General features: G+C 55.9%; 1 protein-coding gene across 2 annotated transcripts in view; it reads left to right on the top strand.

Moving 5' to 3' along the window:
* The window catches only part of SH3PXD2B (SH3 and PX domains 2B), a 75,553-nt gene that overhangs the window by 44,690 nt on the left and 11,114 nt on the right, over nucleotides 1-19,749 (top strand). Inside the window, exons 5-8 of one of the 2 annotated variants that reach the window (XM_028528024.2) lie at nucleotides 7,579-7,670; nucleotides 8,991-9,016; nucleotides 12,461-12,595; nucleotides 15,416-15,520. In XM_028528024.2, the coding sequence (XP_028383825.1) occupies nucleotides 7,579-7,670; nucleotides 8,991-9,016; nucleotides 12,461-12,595; nucleotides 15,416-15,520 (358 nt within the window). The remainder of the gene's footprint in view (nucleotides 1-7,578; nucleotides 7,671-8,990; nucleotides 9,017-12,460; nucleotides 12,596-15,415; nucleotides 15,521-19,749) is intronic. The other variant, XM_036014801.1, reaches the window with a different exon arrangement.

Genomic DNA, 19,749 nt, shown 5'->3' with positions numbered 1-19,749 from the left:
GCTACGTGGGCTTTCACATGGCATTCTGTCTGTCCATGTCACTGTGGCGGGCCAGTTCGATCTGTCACTGTCACCTTTATTGGAACAGAAACTGGTGGTCTCCACCAGGTACACGCAGATGAGTACCCCAGACGCCCCCCACAGCGGGCTACCAGGTGTGTGCGCATCGCAGTGGAAGCAGCTTTCTGCTCTCCCAGATCCACTGTAAAGGTGCGGCATTTCCCGGAGTGTGGCGTTGGCCCACGGAGAGGTGAGCCAACGGGGCGAAACAGAGAACCCAGAAAAAGCCCCATGTGTATTTGGCCACAGAGGTCACTGACAAAGGCAGCCTTGCAGATCACCGAGGAGAGATGGGATGCCTGCATCAATGCACATCCACATGTGAAAAAAACAGAAGGAATGAACCCCTCCCTCGCACCACACATGCAATTATTGCCAAGGAAATGAAAGACCGAAATGTAAGAGGCAGCTATAAAAGGTTCTACAAGACAAAAATAGGAGGACGTCTTTATAATCTCTAGGTAGAGAGGAATTTTCTAAAGACACCAAAAATACCAACGGCAAGATGATCGACGTATTTACTCCGTTACATTGAAGAAGTTCTGTTCATCAAAACACAATGAAAACGAGACTCGGCCAAGCCCTGCCCCACCTGCAAGCTCCCCCAACAGCCTCTCGAGTGGTCCCGGGAGCTCGGTGAGATACCAGCTGTCTGTCTGAGCCCACTTGGCGTGGAAGTTTCCTCGAGACAGACGCGGGACCAGCTCACCCTGACCATGTGACATCCTCAGGAAGAGGCGGAACACAGGGGATTCGGGACTCCAGGCCCAGGGTGCGCCCGCCTCCCCCCCCCCCCCCCCCCCGCACCCGACGGCCACGCTGGGCGCACCGAGTGCGATCCACACGAGGGCCAGAGTCGAGTGTGAGACTATTTCTGGAACACCCTTCCTTCACCAGGAAAGAAGGTCATTTCTGGCGGCTGGTCTGCTGGCGAGTGAAGGCTATGGCATCGGTCAGAGGTCAAGGTCACTGAAGCTGTGAAGGAGCCTTTTCCGAAGTGAGGACTAGTGAGCAGTCTTTTACTTGCTGAAGCATGTGTTCCTGGTGCGGGACGGACTTCAGCAATTAACTGGCCGTCATTAGGGCGCAGCTTAAATCGTACACACACACACACACACTTACACTCACACATGCATCTGTGAATGTGTACGCCCTGCCGTCGTATTTTCAAGCACTCTCTAGGCCGTGTGATAGTATTTACCAGACTCCAGTCCCTGGCGACCTCCCTTCGAGATTTTTACCATATACTACCCCCCATATGTATTACTATGAATATTTCCCTTTAAATTTTGCACTCACTTTGTTAACTTCCAGAAAAGTATATATTTTGGAGGTGATTTTAGATTAGAACCAGAAGGTACAACTGGGTATCATGAGCCATAAAAGAAAAAATAAATAAAAACGAAACAGCAGCAACAAAAACGTTTGAAAAGCCTGTCCACCTGCTACGGCGGAGGCTCCGCGGAGCCCGGCGCCGCTCTCGGGAGGCAGGCCCGAGACGTGCGTCCTTCTGGGAGTGTGTCTTCTGCTGAAGCCTTCACTCCCTGGTGAGCTGATTTTTGTGTGTGTGGCATCACATCAGGGCCCGGTGTTACTCTTCTGCATGTGGTCACCCAGCTTCCCCGGAGCCGCTTGTGGGAGAGACCTGTCCTTTCCCCGCTGTGCATTCTCGGCGCCTCTGGTAAAGGTCAGTTGGCCATACGTATGGGTTTATTGCTGAGCTCTTGGCCGTGAGCTCCTGTGGATATGATACCAGAAGCACAGGCGGCAAAAACAAAAACAAACAAGTAGGACTACCTCATACTAAAAAGCTCTGCACAGCAGAGCAAGCCGCAGAGTGAAAAGGGGACCTGTGGAACGGGAGAAAATACTTGCAACCACATACTGGATAAGGGGTTCATCTCTAAAACAGAAAGGAACTTCTCCTCTATCTAATAGTAAAAACACTACTAATAACTCCTTTTAAACCATGGGCTAAAGACCTGAATAGACATTTTTCTAAGAAGATACACAAATGACCAACAGGTACATATACCTGATCGTACAAATGTTCAGTGTGTCACTGATCATCAGGAAAATGTCGATCAAAAACACAGTGAGCCCTGGCTGGTGTGGCTCAGCGGATTGAGTGCTGGCCTGTGAAACAAAAGGTCACTGGTTCGATTCCCAGTCAGGGCACATGCCTGGGTTGTGGGCCAGGTCCCCAGTTGGGGGTGTGCGAGAGGCAACAGATCGATGTTTCTCTCCCTCTCTTTTTCCCTCCCTTCCCCTCTCTCGAAAAATAAAAAGATTTTATTTCTTTTAAAATCCTTTTTTAAAAAAGAGTCACATATAAATCTTTTTTAAAAAGCTCAATGACCTGGCTGGTGTAGCTCAGTGGATTGAGCGCGGGCTGCGAACCAAAGTGTCACAGGTTCGATTCCCAGCCAGGGCACATGCCTGGGTTGCAGGCCACGGCCCCCAGCAACCGCACATTGATGTTTCTCTCTATCTATCTCCCTTCCTTCCCTCTCTAAAAATGGATGAATAAAATCTTTAAAAAAAAAAAAAGCTCAATGAGCTATAACTTCGCACCTGTTACAATGGCTATTATTGGTGGGGGGGGGGTTAAGTGTTGGTGAGGGTGTGCAGAAACTGGAACCCTTGCACGCCCATCGGTGGGAAAGCAAAATGGCGCAGCTGCCGTGAAGAGCGGTGTGGGGGTCCCTCATCAGGTTAACAACAGAACTACCGTACAAGCCAGCGATCCCACTTCTGGGTGTTTACTCAAAAGAATTGAAATCAGGATCTCGAAGAACAATGACACTTGCTGAGGGTTCACATCCAAGGTCAGATAGGTCCAGCTCTGATTCTGGCTCTCCCATGCCCACCACCTCCCCTCCCTCAGTGCGCTCGTGACCCGAGTTCTCTGCGCCCTGTTCACTGTGGCTGCGATGCGGGAACCACCTAAATGCAGGAGGTGCAACCGCTGCAACACTCCTCGGCCCTTCTGCCATGTGTGACAGCCCCGGTGGCGCTTGAGGACATTGTGCTGAGTGAAACAAGCCAGCCACCGAAAAACAAACCCTGTAATGATTCCGTTTGTGGAAGGGACCTAAAAGGGCCAGACTCACAGAATGAAAGAGTGAAATGGTGGGCTGGGGGCTGGGGAGAGGGGACAGTGGGGAGTTACCAACCAGTAGGCACAGAGTTTCGGTCAGCAAGAAGAGCCGGCTGTAGAGGCCTTCCGTACAACGGCCAACAGCACTGTGCTGGGCCCTCACAGATTTGTCAGGAGGGGCGTCTCCTGGTAAGCGTTCTTACCCCAGTGGAATCTAATTTTTAAAGCATAAAGAGAGAGGAGCGTCCGCTTTCTGGGACATTCTTTGGAAGTTAGAGAGGACTGAAAGGGCGCTGGGAAACCACGGAGCTTTCCCTCCGGCCCAGGCCCGTTATTGAGCGCAAGCGTCTGCTGACTCCAGGCTCACCTCTGGAAACCACCACAGCGCTGTGCTGGCTGCAGCCCAGAGAGCCGACGGCCGGACGGACTGCTTCTCCCAGGCAGCTCGCACACGACGGGGTCCTTCCAGCCCCTTGCTCACTTACTCCGTGACGCAGCCCTCCGAGGCGGGGGCTCCTTATTTCCATTTTACCAATGGGCACCCACCCAGAGGGGCAGGGAGGGGACGGGCATACCCAGAGCCAGAATCCGGAGCTGGGCCTGTCTGACCTTTGAGGAGTCCCCTCGGCAAGGACAACTTGCTCCTCCTTTTCCCTGCATCAACCAGCCACTCGTGCCCGTGGGGCCAGGATTCCACCCCCAGGACAAGACCCGGGCTTTCCTGGAACTGCAGCTGTTGGACGCCCCCGGGCCAACGCCAGGCAGCCCTGGAATACTTCAGAAGCAGAGTTATTCCCCTGCCCCAGGTCATGTTTGTTCGGCGAGCCTGTCCTTCCGCAACAGAAGGGGCACACATCAAAGCCTTCAGAGCTGCCTTGCATTAGCGACTTGGCTGTAGTTTACGGCTTGGGGGTTTGGTTTGGCGTCGACTTCCCAGGAATTGCTCAAAACCGAAAGAGAACTTGGCACCGCCAGGAGGTTTCCATGGACCTCGTTGTCCCGTGGTCGGTTCAGGGCCTCGGCCCACGTCAGCAAGGAGCACCCTGGGAGGCCCCCTCTGGGCAGAGGCCGTGGCCACCTTGGGGCCCACCCCGCTCACTGCAAACAGTCACACGTGGCCACATCTAGCCCTCCTCCATTTCAGCCAGGTATCAGGGTCTCCCCAGCACGGTCTGGATGTGGAGGGGGGTGCAGGAGGAACAGCCACATGCCCGTGCCCTCTGTGGATGTGGGGTGGAAGGCCTGGGCACTTCCCCAGAGCCTCCATTTCCCTATCTCTAAAACGGGCCAGCCGTCCCAGGAGTCCCTGTGGCGGCCCAGACGGACCCTTGACTGCTGAGCCAACAGTCAGGATGCTGTTACTGCAGTCTGGGGGAAGCCGCAAGATTTCTGCACACGAAGCAGCCGGGACACACCACAGTCCAGCGTGTAACCAGCTCCTTCATTATGTGGCTCCGACTGCCAGAGCTGCAGGATTTCAGGAAGACGCCCACGGGGGCTGGGGACCGCAGCAGGACCTGGGCTGGAGAAGGATACCTGCTGTGCTGACCCAGCCGGCGAGGCGGCCAGAAATGGGAGCGGGGCGGGGGGGCCTGCACGCGCCCTCCTGGGCTTGCTGGCCCTGGCCCGGAGAAGCCAGGTCCTGGGGATCTGCTGCAGAACAGCAGCCGCTGCAAGGTTAATGTCAAAAGTCAGTGAGCTGCAAGTACCAGGTCAGCGTCCTTCACTCCAGAAGGGTGGAGCAGCCAGGGACCAGGGGAGGGACCCTACTGAAACACCCACCTCTGCCCTGGCTGGGGTGGCTCAGTGGGCTGAGTGCAGGCCTGCGAACCACAAGGTCCCAGGTTCGATTCCTGATCAGGGCACGTGCCTGGGTTGTGGGCCAGGTCCCAGGTTGGGGGGCATTCGAGAGGCAAACGATTGATGTTTCTGTCTAACATGGATGTTACTCTCCCTCTCTACCTCCCTTCCCCTCTCTCTAGATGAATAAATAAACCTTTAGAAAACAACTAAATACCCATCTCACAGGTTTGCCCACTTCAGGTCTGGAGCAGGTCTTATGCAGGGAGGGATGGGCTTTTTTTTTTTTTTAAGATTTTATTTATTTATTTTTAGAGAGGGAAGGGAAGGAGAAAGAGAGAGAGAAACATCAATGTGCAGTTGCTAGGGGCTGTGGCCTGCAACCCAGGCATGTGCCCTGACTGAGAATCGAACCAGTGATGCTTTAGTTCGCAGCCCGCACTCAATCCACTGAGCTATGCCAGCCAGGGCAGAGATGGGCTTTTTAAACTCAGAGCCTCACTCCAAGGTCGTATAGGGTCAGCAACCCAAAAGGCGATATAGCCATACAGCGGACTATTACTTAGTCTTGAAAGGGGAGGAAATGCCCACACAGGCCACAGCATGCATGACCCTTGGGGACATTATGTTAAATGAAGGAAGCCAGTCACCAAAGGACAAATACTGGATGGTCCCACGTGCCCGAGGCTCCTAGAGTCGTCAGATTTACATACAGAGTGGGGTGGGGCGGGGTGTGCCGGGAGCCGGGGGAGGGGGCAGAGAGCTGATGAATGAGCACGGAGGTGCAGTTCTGCCAGATGAGAGACGCTCTCGCGACGGGCGGTGGGGGCGGCGCACGACAGCGTGCGTGTGCGCGTGCTGAGTGCCTCTGAGCCGTGTGGACCCCGAACAATGGGTAAGACAAATTTTAGGTTAGGTGTATTTCACCACAGTTAGAATTTTTTATGGGCTGGAGAAATAAATTACACGGGGTCAAAATGCCCGAAAACGCTGCGGAAGGTGCCTCACCTCGCTCCAGCCATCTCCCCATTAACCTGTCACAGTCCAGGAGCAGCGTCACCTTGCGGGGCGGGGAGGGAGCTGTGATGGGCTCGTTGCAAAGACGATGCAGGGCTCGCTCTTTCCAGCCCAGCCTCACCCTGAGCGCGGCGGGAAGGCTCGGGCAGGCACTGGGGAGCAAGGACCTTCTGCACAGAGAACCGGTCCCGCGTCACCCCTGCCCCTCCGCTGCCCGGTGGGATGGCCGGCAGAGTCGCCCGTGCTGCGCACGTCCGTACAAGTGGGTGAAGAAGTGTGTGGGGGGCACAACTCCACTGCCCTCAGATCTGCGTCCTCGGGACAGGGTCAGAGGCGGCTTGAGCCCATGTTTGTCCAACGGAGCTGTTTGTTTATTGCGGAGCCGGGCCTTCCTGTCGGACTCTTTCATGCTCACATGCACCCGTGACTTCTCTCCCGTTTGGCATAGAACCCAGTGCAGACAGAGCGGGGCATAAAACACGTCCGCTGAGCCGTTGAGTGCAGAGACATGGGTGGGCACACCACCAGCACAACGGAGGCCCAGCCCCGCTTCGTGCCCCCACCCCCACGCCCCCCCCCCCCCCCCGACCCTCCTCACGGAAGAGGCGGTGGCGGCTCCTTTCACGGGGAGCCCAGGTGGCAATACAGCCGAGACTTGGGCAGTGGGAGGTCCTGCATGTTTCAGCCCCACAAAGCCGGGCACTTCTCACCTCTGCCTAACTCGTAAAACAGTCCCTTCGCACCCTGGCCGGGTGGTTCAGTTGGTTGGAGCGTCGAGTCCATGCACCACAAGGTTGCAGGTTCGATCCCTGGTCAGGACACATACTAGATTGTGGGTTTGATCCCCAGTTGGGGATCGTATGGGAGGCAAATGATTGATGTTTCTCCCTCACATTGATATGTTGATACTTCTCTCTCTCTCTCCGCCTTCCTCTTGCTCTAAAAACTATATATATATATATATATATATATATATATATATATATTTATAAAAACCAGCCCCTTCCCTTTGCCACTTCAGGTCCATGAGTTAGGGCATAGACACAGGCCTGTCGGAAACGACCTCAATGTTCAGGGCGGGCAGCCCACTGAACGAACGGGGGTGTGTTAACCGGCAGACGCCCACCCTCCGGTGGAGGGGGTGTGGCAGAAGAATAATGGCGTGGCGTGCGGGTCACAGGTTGTGGTCTTGTCTAAATACCTGCGTAGTTTTTGTGCAGATACGCCTGTAATATTCATGTGTGCGTACAGGGTGCGGCCAGCATAGGTTTACCGTTGTCTGTGTGGCAAATAGTACAATAAATACAGAATAGACTGTTCCGCGTGCTCACAACTGTAAACGTAACTTTTGCTGCCCCCCGTACATACACTGATGGGGTGTGTGTGTGTGTGTGTGTGTGTGTGTGGTCCCCACACCAGCAGTGCCACGGAACGTTCAAAATGCACGTTCTCAGGCCCCACCCCCGACTTGAATCAGAAGATCTGGGTGGGGGAGCCCAGGCAGTGTGTTTTAACAAGCTGCCCCCCTTCCTGCCGGGCTCCTGCCACTGGCCCTGGTTGGAGCACCCTGAGTTTATAGCTCACCCGTGCCTCTTCTCCAGGCACTGATCCAGCTGCCCCCCTACATCTCCCAGTGTGACGAGGTGCTGCAGTTCTTTGAGACGAGACCTGAGGACCTGAATCCCCCCAAAGAGTAAGTTGGTTTGAGGACCTCCCCCGAGTGGGCCGGGCCTCACTGCGCATATGGAGCCTCCGTTGTCACTGTAGGTGGGTGGTGACAGTCGAGTTTTACAGGTGAAGGAAGCCGGCTGGGGGCACCCCTGTGAGCACCGCAGGGGCCCTAAAAACAGGACGCTGCATTCAAGAAGCCAGACGTGAAAAGCCACCCAGTGTCTGATCCCATTCCTACGAAAGGTCCACGATGGACGGAGAATTAGAGACAGCGCACAGTGCTGGGAGGAGGGGGATTGGAGGGTGACTGCTGGTTGGGAAGGGGGGGGGCTCCTTTTTGGGGTGATGACAATTTTCTGGAATTAGATAGTAGTCATGGTTGTAGAACCTTGTGACTATATTAAACACCAGTGAATTGTACTCTTCACAAGAATGAATTTCACACTGTGTGAATTATATCTCAATTTCTAAAAATTAGATAGGCGTGAGTTTTGACCCTGGCTGTGCTACTTGCCAGCTGTGTAGCTCAGGGCAAGTTACTTAACCTAGCTGTGCCTCATTTTCCTCCTCTGTTAAATGGGCATAGAAAGAGCACCCATTCCCTAGGGTTCTTACGAGAAGTAAACGAGTGAGTTAGAAGTACCGGGCTGGGTCCCGGCAGAGGGAAATTACTAAGTGATAAGTAGCTGATGTTACTGTTGCCACAACACCTGTCCCAACCGGACCTCCGGTCACCTCGATTTTCTCCCTGTAATGCTGGAAACCTTTTTGCTAACGGGATAATCCCCCCAGGAAGGCACTTGGCAGACCCTGTGTTGTGGTACCAAGTGTGTCATGCAATTGCATGCGTGAACTCTGACCTGACTGACGAGGGTAAGGGCGTCGCCCTCACGCAGCATTCCGTGCGCCCGCGGTAGTGTCCCCGTGTCACCGTGGGGGAGATGGGCTTCGTTCACTGCTGTCCGACTTCTGCCCCGTCTTCTCGGCGTGTTCTGCTTACCGCCAAGAGCCTTCTGCTCCAGGTCCACGTCTCAGGGGACCCCGAGAATGGGGCGGGGCCCCCGCTGTGCCTGGTGAGGTGGGCGTCAGGCTTGGTGCAATGTGGAGGCCCCCACCCACCCACCCAGCTCCTCCCCAGGGCACCAGAGCACTTGTCTGGGAAAGGGAGAAAATTAAGAGGATTTTTTTTAAGGAATCTGGGTCCCTGGGGCTGGCTTAAATTTTATTTGTTGGCTGGACACGTTAGGAGATGGAGAATCTCAGTTTCCTAACAGACGAACTTATGTCAACACATGGCAGGTACTGACTCATCACTCTTTCTCACCCCTTCCTTCCTGTGCAGGGAGCATGCCGGGAAAAAGAAATCTGGTAAGAATATGTTCTGTTTTCTTTTGTTCGTTCAGTGTTCGTCGTACCCCTGCTGAGCACGAGGGTGTGTGCGCCAGGCTCCGGGCTCCATACTGGGGGTACGGCCATGAGCATGGGTGGATGGGTGATGGATGGATGGATGGATGGATGGATGGGGGATGGATGGATGGATGGATGGATGGATACTTGATCCCTTGATAGATTGGTCGATACCCCACACTCTTTCCCCCGCAAAATGATTGGAGGTTGTTTCATCTTAGACCGAAAAATTACAAAGTGGATCAGGCCCAGTGTCTTTCCCAGAGAGCACCCGGAGGGGTCACATGACAGCTTCCCAACCACGCTGAAGGGTGCTCACTGCCTTTCTTCTATTCTAGACAAAGGAACGTGGTAACCCAGAACTAACAGCATCCTTCCCGGGTGTCTGGCAGGAGCTAAAAAGGAGAGACCCCGGGTCTTGAAGAGGGAGCAGACCTCTCTGCCCAACGAGGGGCGTTCGGGGCGGAGGGGCCGGTCAGTCAGCGTGCCGGCCGGCCGTGGGGTGGAAGTGTCGAGAGATTTGGGCCCGATCCCTTCGCCATCCTGAGCTCCAGGCCCAGGTCTGTGCTTCCTCCTGTCCCCACCGTTCGGGGCTCTGACAGCTGCGGCTTCCCGCAGCTCCCGCACTCCCTTGCACTCCGGAAAAGTCAGTTCTCTTCCTTCCGAGCGTTCCTGTCCTTCCCCGCCCAGCACCCCCGCTCTCAGAGAGAGCAGCTGTGGAAAATGAGAAGCTGGTTGGATGCAGGCAAAGGAGCAGTTAGGTTCTCCCGGGCCTGGGTCCGTCAGCACTGATGTTTCCTGCCCACACCTAGGATCACCGCCCCCCCCCACCCCGCATCTGCAAAGGCCCTGCCGGCACCACGCCTGGAGCCACAGGGTCTTCAGAGCTTCCAGAATTCTAAGCTCTTTTATTCGTCTGGGACCCCAGGAAACGTCAGGGAGTTGAGGAAAGGGACACCCCACAGAGGCCCCAGAAGTGAAAAAGGATGCCTCCTCTCACGGGCCTCAGCTTCCTCATCTGCAAAATGGGGATAATAACAGTCACCTACCTTACAGGATGATTATAGAATTTGTAATAACAGGTACAAAGCACTTAGAACAGTGCCTGGCTTGTTGGAAGTGATGCATGTTTGCTGCTGCTTTTACTCTGCTCCTGTTAACTGGTGCTGCCCCTGAGCAGCACCAGCAACAACTGCAACAGTCCTGGTCCCCTGGGTCCAAGGCCGGGGGTCCGCGCGCCAGGCCCCCGATGCCGTTCTCCCAGGGAAGCGTGCTAGCTTCTCTCTGCCTCCAGGTGCGGCTCTGAGATGAACTCTGGCCCCTGCCCGCGCAGCCTGTTTACAGCCCCACTTTCCGGTTTAATAGGTACTGGCCAGCGCCCTGGCGTCCTGCGACAGCTGCAAATAGTCCCTGAGCCCTGGGGATAATGATACGTTTCTTAGAAAAGAGCCGAGTGGCCGCTCTCCGGCGGGTCACGGGTCTCTGGCTTTGAGCTTTCCTGGAAGGAGCGGGTGGGAGGCAGGGAGGAAGGAGACAGCTCTGGTTTGGGAAAACAAAAGTGTCCCAGCAGACGGCCCTGATGAGGGGACTGGTCTGGAAAAGAGAGAGGAAGCTCTAATTTGCGGCAACCACTGGTCTGTTGCCCACCTGCAGTGACTTATTTATAGTTCGGCGGGGTGGAAAATAGCCTCTTTTTCCCAGGAAGCGCCCATGCTGGGATTAGCCTTATTTTCTGCCTGACCTCGGAGCCCTTCCTTTAGGTTGGAACCAGCCTTCTTGATTGAATTTGAAAGGGACTTAAAGTTGACAGCCAAGCCCTGAGATTTCTGGGCCAGAGCTCTGAGCTGGAGAAGGCTTATCTGTCTCCAGAACTGCCCAGCCAGGGCGCGCTGGCCGGCTCCTGCAGACTTGGGCCTGCTGGGATCTCAGATTCTGTTCCTCCTGCAGGAATGAAAAAACAAACCAGAGCTCTCCCCCAAAAGCGAAGAGGTCATGTGCTTGTTTAAGAAGCACCTTTCTCATGGACAAACTGAACTAACAAGCAAAAATAGAGACAGACTCATAGACAGAGAGCAGGATGACAGCTATGGGGGAGGGGCATGGAGTAGGGGGTGGAGCAAAAAGGAAAAAGGAGTCAGGGACGTGGACAGCCGTGCGGTGACTGCAGGGGGCCGGGGAGGATGACGGGGATCAATGGTCCTGGAAGAAGCATCTTTCTCCCTGATTTTCTACCCTTTCCTGACTCGGAGCAAGACGGGCAGCTTTCTGGGAAGAAACTCCTGCTTCTCTGTTAACTCCTGGTGTTCGTCTGCGCGGCTGCTCTGCCCAGCAGCCACAGACTGAGAGGCCTGTTTTCCCACAGACGGGGGGTGTGGGTGGGATCTGGGGAGAGGAGCCCCCTTCCCGGCTTGTAGGCCATTGCTGCTGCCTTCTGGCTGCCTCCCCACATGGCGGAGACGGGGATGGAGGAGGGGCTCCCTGCCATCTCCTCCTCAAAGAAGCACAGACCCCAGCAGGAGGCATGTGGCCTCGAGACCTCATCTAACCCAGTTCCCTCCTCAGGGCCCCCCACCCCGTGCTAGTGCCATCACTCGGCAGTGGGGGATTCAACAGGCTTGCCCACAGCAGTTACCTTTACATGTTAGGACGTGTCATCTCGGGTAAAAACGGGGCCAACGAGGAAAGCCTGTGGTCGATGAGACACTTGTGTCTCAAGAATACTCCATAGCAGTTCTTCCATGGTAAAATCTCCCTTCCCTTCTGTCTTTCTCTCTTCTTTCCCGGGGACCCCAAGAATGACTTTCCTTACCTAGGAATACTTTCCTTTCACGCTTGGGGCTCCTAGAGCTTTAGCTACCTTACCAGCCTCGACGTCAGGGTTTGGCCCTGACCTGTGCACGATAGAGCTTGGCTGCAATCTCACAGCCCACCAGGAGGTGTCTCCACCTAACACCTAACTGACCTGAATGAAGCCTCGTTTGAGCATCTTGGCATTTCAAATGCTGGTATTCCTGGCCTGGATAAATCGGGTGCTGCGGGTGTGTGGGTGCTGAAGGCAACCTGCTCTGGAAGAACTGGGGCAGAAAAACCAACCCCGGCGCTCTCTTTGGAACCACTTGGCAGCAGGGAACTACCGTCTAAAAGCTACTGTGAACAGAAGAGGGCAAGAATCCTGTCTTAATCTGAACCTCCACTCCCGAGCCCCGTGCCCGCACAGGACAGCCACTCGGTACCCTGTGGTGGGTGAGCGAGTGGATGAAAGAATGAGTGGCTGAGACTAGCGCTGTAACAGCTTCTTTCTCTATTTGGAGTGCCCTCCCGAGCCACCCTCCTCCTCCAGCTCCTGCTCCCTCACACAATGGGCAGTGGCCAGCTGTGACCTCTCGTGGTGCTTTCCATCCACAGGGAGTGACGCGGCCTCGGCGGACCCCATGGTCCTGGAGCAGTACGTCGTGGTGGCGGACTACCAGAAGCAGGAGAGCTCGGAGATCAGCCTCAGTGTGGGGCAGGTGGTGGACATCATCGAGAAGAATGAGTCAGGTAGGCCCTGGGCCACCTCCTTCCTGGCCCCATCCCCCCACGGAGCCCCAAGGACAGGAGGCCTCTGGGAACTCGGGAAGCGCTGTAGCCAGTCCAGGCCGATCAGTGTCCACAGGTTGGGCCGACGACCTCCTAGAAAGCTGCCGCCGTTTGGCCCCAGCGTTCAGATGTCGTACTGGGTCACAGGTTACCAGCGTGTCGTCACTGATCAGCAGGTCGGACGTGGCTTATTTGTCTTGAGGTTCCCGTTTCATGAACATTCCTTCTGGTTTCAAAGCACTTGGAGGCCCAGAGTCTGGCGTTCCGCTGAAAATGGGCTCTGTGGATTTTCTTTGATTCCCACGGGAGTCTTCACGAAGGTTCCGTCAGCTGTGGGCTCTGGCGTGGGCTGGGCCCACTGGCGGGCTCCCTAGCGCACCTGCCCTTGCAGGGACCTCTGGTCACGCACGCTGGCCCCTCTGGGACCGAATGGGGTGCCTCGAGATGCTGAGCCCGGGTTTCCCTGTGAGCTCTGCCTTTCCCAGCCATCCAGGCGGGTGCTTGTCTCTGACCGTCACCTCCCCGTCTGCGAAATAAAGAGCACTTCTGCCTCCGAGGGCCAGCGTGACGATTAAAGGAGACGACCTAGGGAGAGGGCCTGAACCTGTGCTGGGCACACAGTAGGTGCTCAGAAAAGTGCGTTGCCTTCCCTTTTGCCTGCCTTAGCTACACAGCAGCTGTTGGCACCATTGAAGGCACAGAGTAGGGAGCAGGAGGTGAGCAGATTTTCTCCAGAAAAAAGTGACATAAATCCCCTGGCTTCGTGGCGACTAAAATGTGACACCGGCTGCAGCATCATTAGCAGGCCCATCTCTGTGACGCCCCGATGACTAGTTCAGATTCAATAGCCAGGGGAAAGACTGTGTCTTCAGCAGCACGTGGATGGTGTTCCCGTCTGTCATGAGATCGGGGTTAGCCAACCAAATGTCCGTAATTACTCAATATGGCAATTGTTATTCCTGATTCAAAGCTGAAGAAACCAAGATTCCAAGGGACTGGGTCACTCACCCAAGGTCTCCCGACAGCCTGCTGAGCTGGAATTCTAAACCAACTCCAGCTGGGCCCCGGGCCATGTGACCTTCTGGTTTCTGGGAACGGGTACGTGCAGACTGTTGGTGTGGCTGGGATGCCCCACGCAGATTGAAGAAAGTGGTCCCCCCACCCTCCAGGCCGCCTGCTTGAGTGACGCCGGAAAGAATGCGTGGCAGGGAGAGGGTAGGGGCCAGGGTGGAGGGTTGGGGACAAGCCTGGCACATCCAGAGGCTAGTGGGGCGGGGGGGCGGGGGGGGAACAGACAGTCAAATCTTCAAGTGGCCGACAAACTGGCAATGTTTCTTTTTAATTATATATTTTTTACTTATCCAAGCCATATATATGGATACATTCTTCTTAACGCATTCATGATGAAGTTAAAAATCTGTTTTTCCCACTGACTTCAACCCTAGTCCCTTGTGCACACCCCAGAGAGCCCTTCCATTCTGTTGGCATGAATTCTTCATGACAATTGTATGCACACAACACACACGTGCGTGCACAGGCATGTGCATAAAGTCGGACCTTGGAGATATTGCAGGTCTGGTTTTACACAATAGAGCAGATACTTCCATATCACAATAAAGCAGGTCACACGGATTCCTGTTGGTTTCCCGAAGCATACAAAAGTTACGTTTACACTGTACTGTAGCCTGTTAAGTGTGCAATAGCATTATGTCTAAAAAAAGTACATAACTCAATTAAAAACAATTTATTGTGAAAAAATGCTAACCATCATCTGAGCCTTCAGTGAGTCATAATCTTTTGCCGGTGGGGGTGTCTTACCTTCAAATTGTAAAAGTGCACTATCAACAAAATGCAACAAAGGAAAGCTCCATAATGTGAGGTGTGTGTGTGCGTGCCTGTGTGCGTGCCTGTGTGTTGTCCCCGTCCTCCATCGTCAGAGCCAGCAGTGTCGTCCCTCTGTGCTTTCCTTCCACAGCCATGTCCCCAGCGCTCCTGCCTCCCCCTCCCACGGTTCAGGCCCCGGCGATCACACTGGTGCACCCATGTGATCCAGGGCCCTCCGTCTCCCCATCCGACGGTCAGCTGACTGGCAGCTTTAATCCCATCTGCAACCTTCAGGCCCTCTGCCACGTAATTTGGCTCATGCATAGGCTCCGTGTGGGGATTATGTGGCGCTCTTTGGTGAGCCATTACCCTGCCCAGCACCCGCTCCAAGCAGACTTTTCTCTGAAGGGGGAGGGCCTGAGCCTGGGGCAGAGGCCTCTGGGGCAGCCCCGTCTGCAGGCAGCTTGAGCTTGCCGCACAGACTGGTGCGGGACCAGGTGAGTCACTGGGGGCGGTGGCATCAGTGGCAGACGGCCTGGGGCACGGGCAGCGCTGCCATCCGCCGGGAGAACTTGGACAGGTCTGTCCCCCCGTGGAGCCTCAGTTTCCTCATCGGTGCAGGGAGGATGGTAACGTGAAGACATGTAAGACAGTGCAGGTACAACAGTGAGTGCCTCGCACGCCCTAGAGAAAGAAGGTACCTGCGTTCTTTACTCTCGCCTCTTCAGAACAGCCTCTCCCCCCCCCACCCCCGCCCAGGTCTCCGGGTAGGCCGGTTCTGGTTCTCTTCACCAGGTAGCAGTCAGCTGACGTGGCGAGGTGTGTTCCTCCAGTAGAGGGGCCCTCGTAGCCTTCCCTGAGGGCTGACGTGTACAGTGGCTGAACGTGTCACTCTGTTCTGACACCCAGACCTCACCCCGACCCCGCCGACATCGGTCTGCACTCTCGTTTCCCCAGGTTGGTGGTTCGTCAGCACCGCTGAAGAGCAAGGCTGGGTGCCCGCGACCTGCCTGGAAGGGCAGGACGGTGGGCAGGACGAGTTTTCCCTGCAGCCTGAGGAAGGTAAGCCGGAGCGCGAGCCTCGGGCCTGCTGGGGAGACCTGGGCTGGCCGACCCCCTCCTCCCCCGGTCCCTTCTCTCTGAGTCTGCCTCTGAGCAGCCTGGGGATGTGAAGCCAGGCGTGGGGTCAAGGTTGATGGGAGAGCCCGCCCTTTCTTAGGGCCCTTTGGGAGCCAGCCCAGGGAAACCTGGAGGGAGCTGGGCCCTGCCTGACACCTGCATGGAACCCCAGGGGGCCCCAGCCTGTCAACAGGGTCACTTATCCTCCCCCTGAATCATTCTCACGGCCACAGTACGGGGCTGCTGCACCCAGCTCATCTGCAAGACAACGAAAGCCATCTGTAAAGATCTCTGCCTTCTGGGCTGGCTTAATGGCCCCGAGTGGGTGTCAGGGTCAGAGCCGACCCCCCTCACTGGCCGACACACACTTCCGACTCCCGGAGAACTTCCCCCGACAGGTGCCCTGAAGGGGCGGCTCTGGCCGTGTCCAAACCGCTAAGGCCCAGCGGACCCCCTCCCCCCCAACAGCATCCCTAAAGCTAGCGTGTGCATTCACCTAGCTAACGAACGGAAGGATTTTAAGGTCAGACAGACAGAAATTGGAATCTCAGCTGCAGGACTCACTGGCTGAGTGTACTTGGGCTGGCATCTTAACCTTTGTGCAACGCAACCATCTCCCCCCAAACCAGAAATATGTCTGCACCGTGGGGTTCCTTTTTTGATTAAGTGAGGTCCCACGTGCAAAGCTCTTGACAGAGATCCCCAGCAATAACCAACGGGGACCGGTCATTATCATACAGCTGTGCTTACCTAGGGCTGAGCACCTGGGCCTTTTAGCTAGGTGTTCTGAGGAAGCGCCAACCACCGGAGCACCTGTCAGAACCGAGGGCGAGAAGAAGGGGATGTTTCTGTGCTCAAGGGTTATGTGTGGTTCTGTGTTCAGTTTTATTGGGGCCAGCAGCCCCCGGAGTAAAATGTCTGCTGGTTTGCTCCGTGTCTGTGGGGTCGGGGGGGAGGGGCTGGGGTAACACGGGAATACTACAGAATCCCAGAATCCACTTGGATCAGGGGGCAGAGGTGTAGACAGCTGGAAACTCCAGCTCCCCTAGACCGCCAATGACAACCACACGGGCGTGCTTCGGTAAGGGGCTGATTGTTACCCCCATTCCGCAGATGAGAAAACAGGCTCAGAAAGGCAGAGACGCCTGCCCAGGGTCACACAGCCAGTAGATGGGAGAGAGACCACGTTTTCCCGAGAATCTGTGCATTTTTCTTCCCCTTGCCACACACACTTCTCTTAGGGCCTTTCTAAGATCGTGCCAGGGATAGAATTATGTCTTCCGGATGCCTCTTCACTCAAGTGCAAGGTTAACCCTCAGGAACCCAGTCCTTTTGAGACACCCGGGTTCGGCATAGACTCAGAAATAATTTCTCTGAAGCGGGGACACGTCCCTTTTGCCTGGACACCCTGGACATCCTTCTCACCTCTGCCTTCTGCCCTTCCCCTCCACACGCCGCCCGTCCAGTCTCGTGGAGGTACTGGTCTTTGCCCCGGCCCGTGGGCCGCCGCCGCACCCTGGGGGACTTGTGTGCCATCAGCTGGCGTCCAGGTGTCTGCCTCGGAGTCTGCTTGCCCGTTCGGGGCTGGGAGCCGGGTCCTCGCATCTGCACGCACCTGCACGCACCTGCCTGCTCTGTGCCTGCTGCATGTGAGACGCGGTGGCCTTGTCTGTGCCGTGTGCGTTGTCGGTGCCGTGTGTGTGTTGGCATGTGGGTTTGGGAGGACAGGTCCTGGGCCTTCAAGTTCCCGGGTTAAAGAGTGATGTCTGGGGCCTCTCTAACGCTGAGCTAGTGACCCGTTCTTTTCCTCGGGCACGTTTGAGTTGCAAGGAAAAGAGACCCACGTCAAACTGGCTTAAGCAAAAAAGGGAAGTATATGGACTCATAGCACTAAATAGCGCAGAGTAGGGATAGCTGCAGGTGTGGCTGGATCCAGGGGCTTGAAAACATCCTGGGGGCCTGAGATACTCCTGCCACCTCTCTGCTCTGCCCTCCACCTTGCTGGAGCCATTCTCTCAAGGCGAGAGTAGTTCCAGGAACCCTGCAGGGACACCCACCAAACACAAATCCCAGGATGGGTTCCAGCTGACCCATGTGGGTCATATGCCATCCCTGGTCCAATCCCGGTGGCCAGGGGGATGCCAGGCCAGGGCCAGAGACCCTCCTCTCCCTCCAGGAAGCGGGGAAGTCAGCCTCACCCAAACCATGTGGACGGGGGCAGGCAGGTGCTAAGTGGCGGTGCCTCAGGCAGCACCCACCATGCAATCTACAAGGTCTTCTACCTTAAACTTCATCAGGGGTCACTGAGGGTCCCACAGAGCCCACAGAGGCCTCTGGGCTGGAGAATCCCCTCGTGCCAGACAGCCGGAGGGTGCCGGCCCCAGGCGGCCGGGGCCTGTGGGGCGACCTGCCCTTGGCCTGGGGCGCAGGCAGACAGCACTTCCGTGCGCAGACCGGGTTGCATTACCCCGCCCCCCAGCCTGCAGCCGCCCCGAGCGGGGGAGCAGCTGACGCTGCTGTGCACAGGATCTGTGCAACCCGAGTCAGCTCGGCCCCCGCGGAGCAGGTCAGCGGGCTAGACCAATAAATAAATAAACGCCCGGTGTGCTGTCCGCCTCCCTGCGCCCCAGCTGGGCAGGCCACAGGCAGACTGGTGTGTTTACCCGAAGGGAGAGGCGGCCCCCGCACGCTGACCGTCCACACCAGCCCACAGCTGGCTGGCTCACCCCCTGGGGGCCGGGATGCCACCCACACAGGAGAGCCCTCTCCCCTCCGCGCTGGGCTCCCCTGGGACACTCAGCTGCTCTGGCTCAGCAGTCACTGCCCACGGCGTTGGGGATGGGGGCCGCCCTCTTGCCCTCTGGTGGACCCTGCCTGAGGGCAACAGTAAGCAGCCCTTGCAGCAGAGCCTAGGCCCCTGCCGTGGGAGGGACACGGCTAGAGGCAGCACTCTCACAGGAGACTGGGGCCCCAAGGGTGGTCCCCTGGCCTCGGGGGAGGGAGCAGGAGCCCGGAGAGTGGGGGGAAAGGCACCCCGGTCCCATTCATGAAAACTGAAGCAGGTGGGCACTTTGTGAGATACGTCTGTGTGTAGCTATAGAGATTGTTATGTTTGTACACCTAAAAATAGTACACCATTAAACGTCAATTACATCTTAATTTAAAATTTAATTTAAAACGTGAAGTTGAGCGTCAGGCATGGTTGGACGCAGGGGCGTGAAAGTAATTCATGACAAATGAAGATCAGTTACCAGCCAGGTGACGACAGTGCTAGCTGCCTCCCCAGCAGTGATTTCAGCCTGAGACCACGCGCTGCCCGGTCCAGCTCGTCCCTGACCCTCCCCCAGCGAGGGCTGCGCGGGGGCCACACAGGCCGCCGGGACCTGTGTGCTACTACGCAGTTACTCAGTACTCAGTGTTGGAGACAGAGGAATGAACGGGAAAGACACGGATCCCTGCCTCTAAGGGGAAATAGTCCCCAGACAAAACACAATAAATAAGTAAATTATATGGTGTGTTAGAGCGTAATCCCTGCCCTGGCTGGTGTGGTTCAGTGGATTGAGCTCAGCCTATGAACCAAAGGGTCTCCAGTTCGATTCCCAGTCAGGGCGCATGCCTGGGTTGCAGGCCAGGTCCCCAGTAGGGGGAGCACGAGAGGCAACCACACATGGATGTTTCTCTCCCTCTTTCTCCTTCCCCTCTCTAAAAAATAAATTAAATCTTAAAAAAAAAAAAAAAGAGGCCCTAACTGGCGTAGCTCTCTGGATTGAGTGGATTGAGCGTGGGCTGCAAAACAGGCATCGCAGGTTCGATTCCCAGTCAGGGCACATGCCTGGGTTGCAGGCCATGGCCCCCAGCAACCGCACATTGATGTTTCTCTCTCTCTCTCTCTCTCCCCCTCTTCCCTCTCTAAAAAGAAACAAATAAATAAATCTTTTTTAAAAAAAAGAGAGAGAGAGAGAACGTAATCCCTGGTACGGGAGGGAAGTGAACCTGGGTAAGGACGATGAGGACGCTGTGGGTCTGAATATGGCATGAGGCAAGGTCAGGGAAGGTGACCGTGAAGCACACATTTGAAGGAGGTGAGAGGAATGTGGGACGCTGAGGAATCTGGACCTGCCCTCGGTCCGTGTGCTGTTGCTGCTTGCACACGGTCAGCCAGGGCCACGTGT

The sequence above is a fragment of the Phyllostomus discolor genome, chromosome 13 (assembly GCF_004126475.2).
Source record: "Phyllostomus discolor isolate MPI-MPIP mPhyDis1 chromosome 13, mPhyDis1.pri.v3, whole genome shotgun sequence".
NCBI lineage: Eukaryota > Metazoa > Chordata > Mammalia > Chiroptera > Phyllostomidae > Phyllostomus > Phyllostomus discolor.
This window is presented reverse-complemented; position numbering and strand designations above follow the sequence as displayed.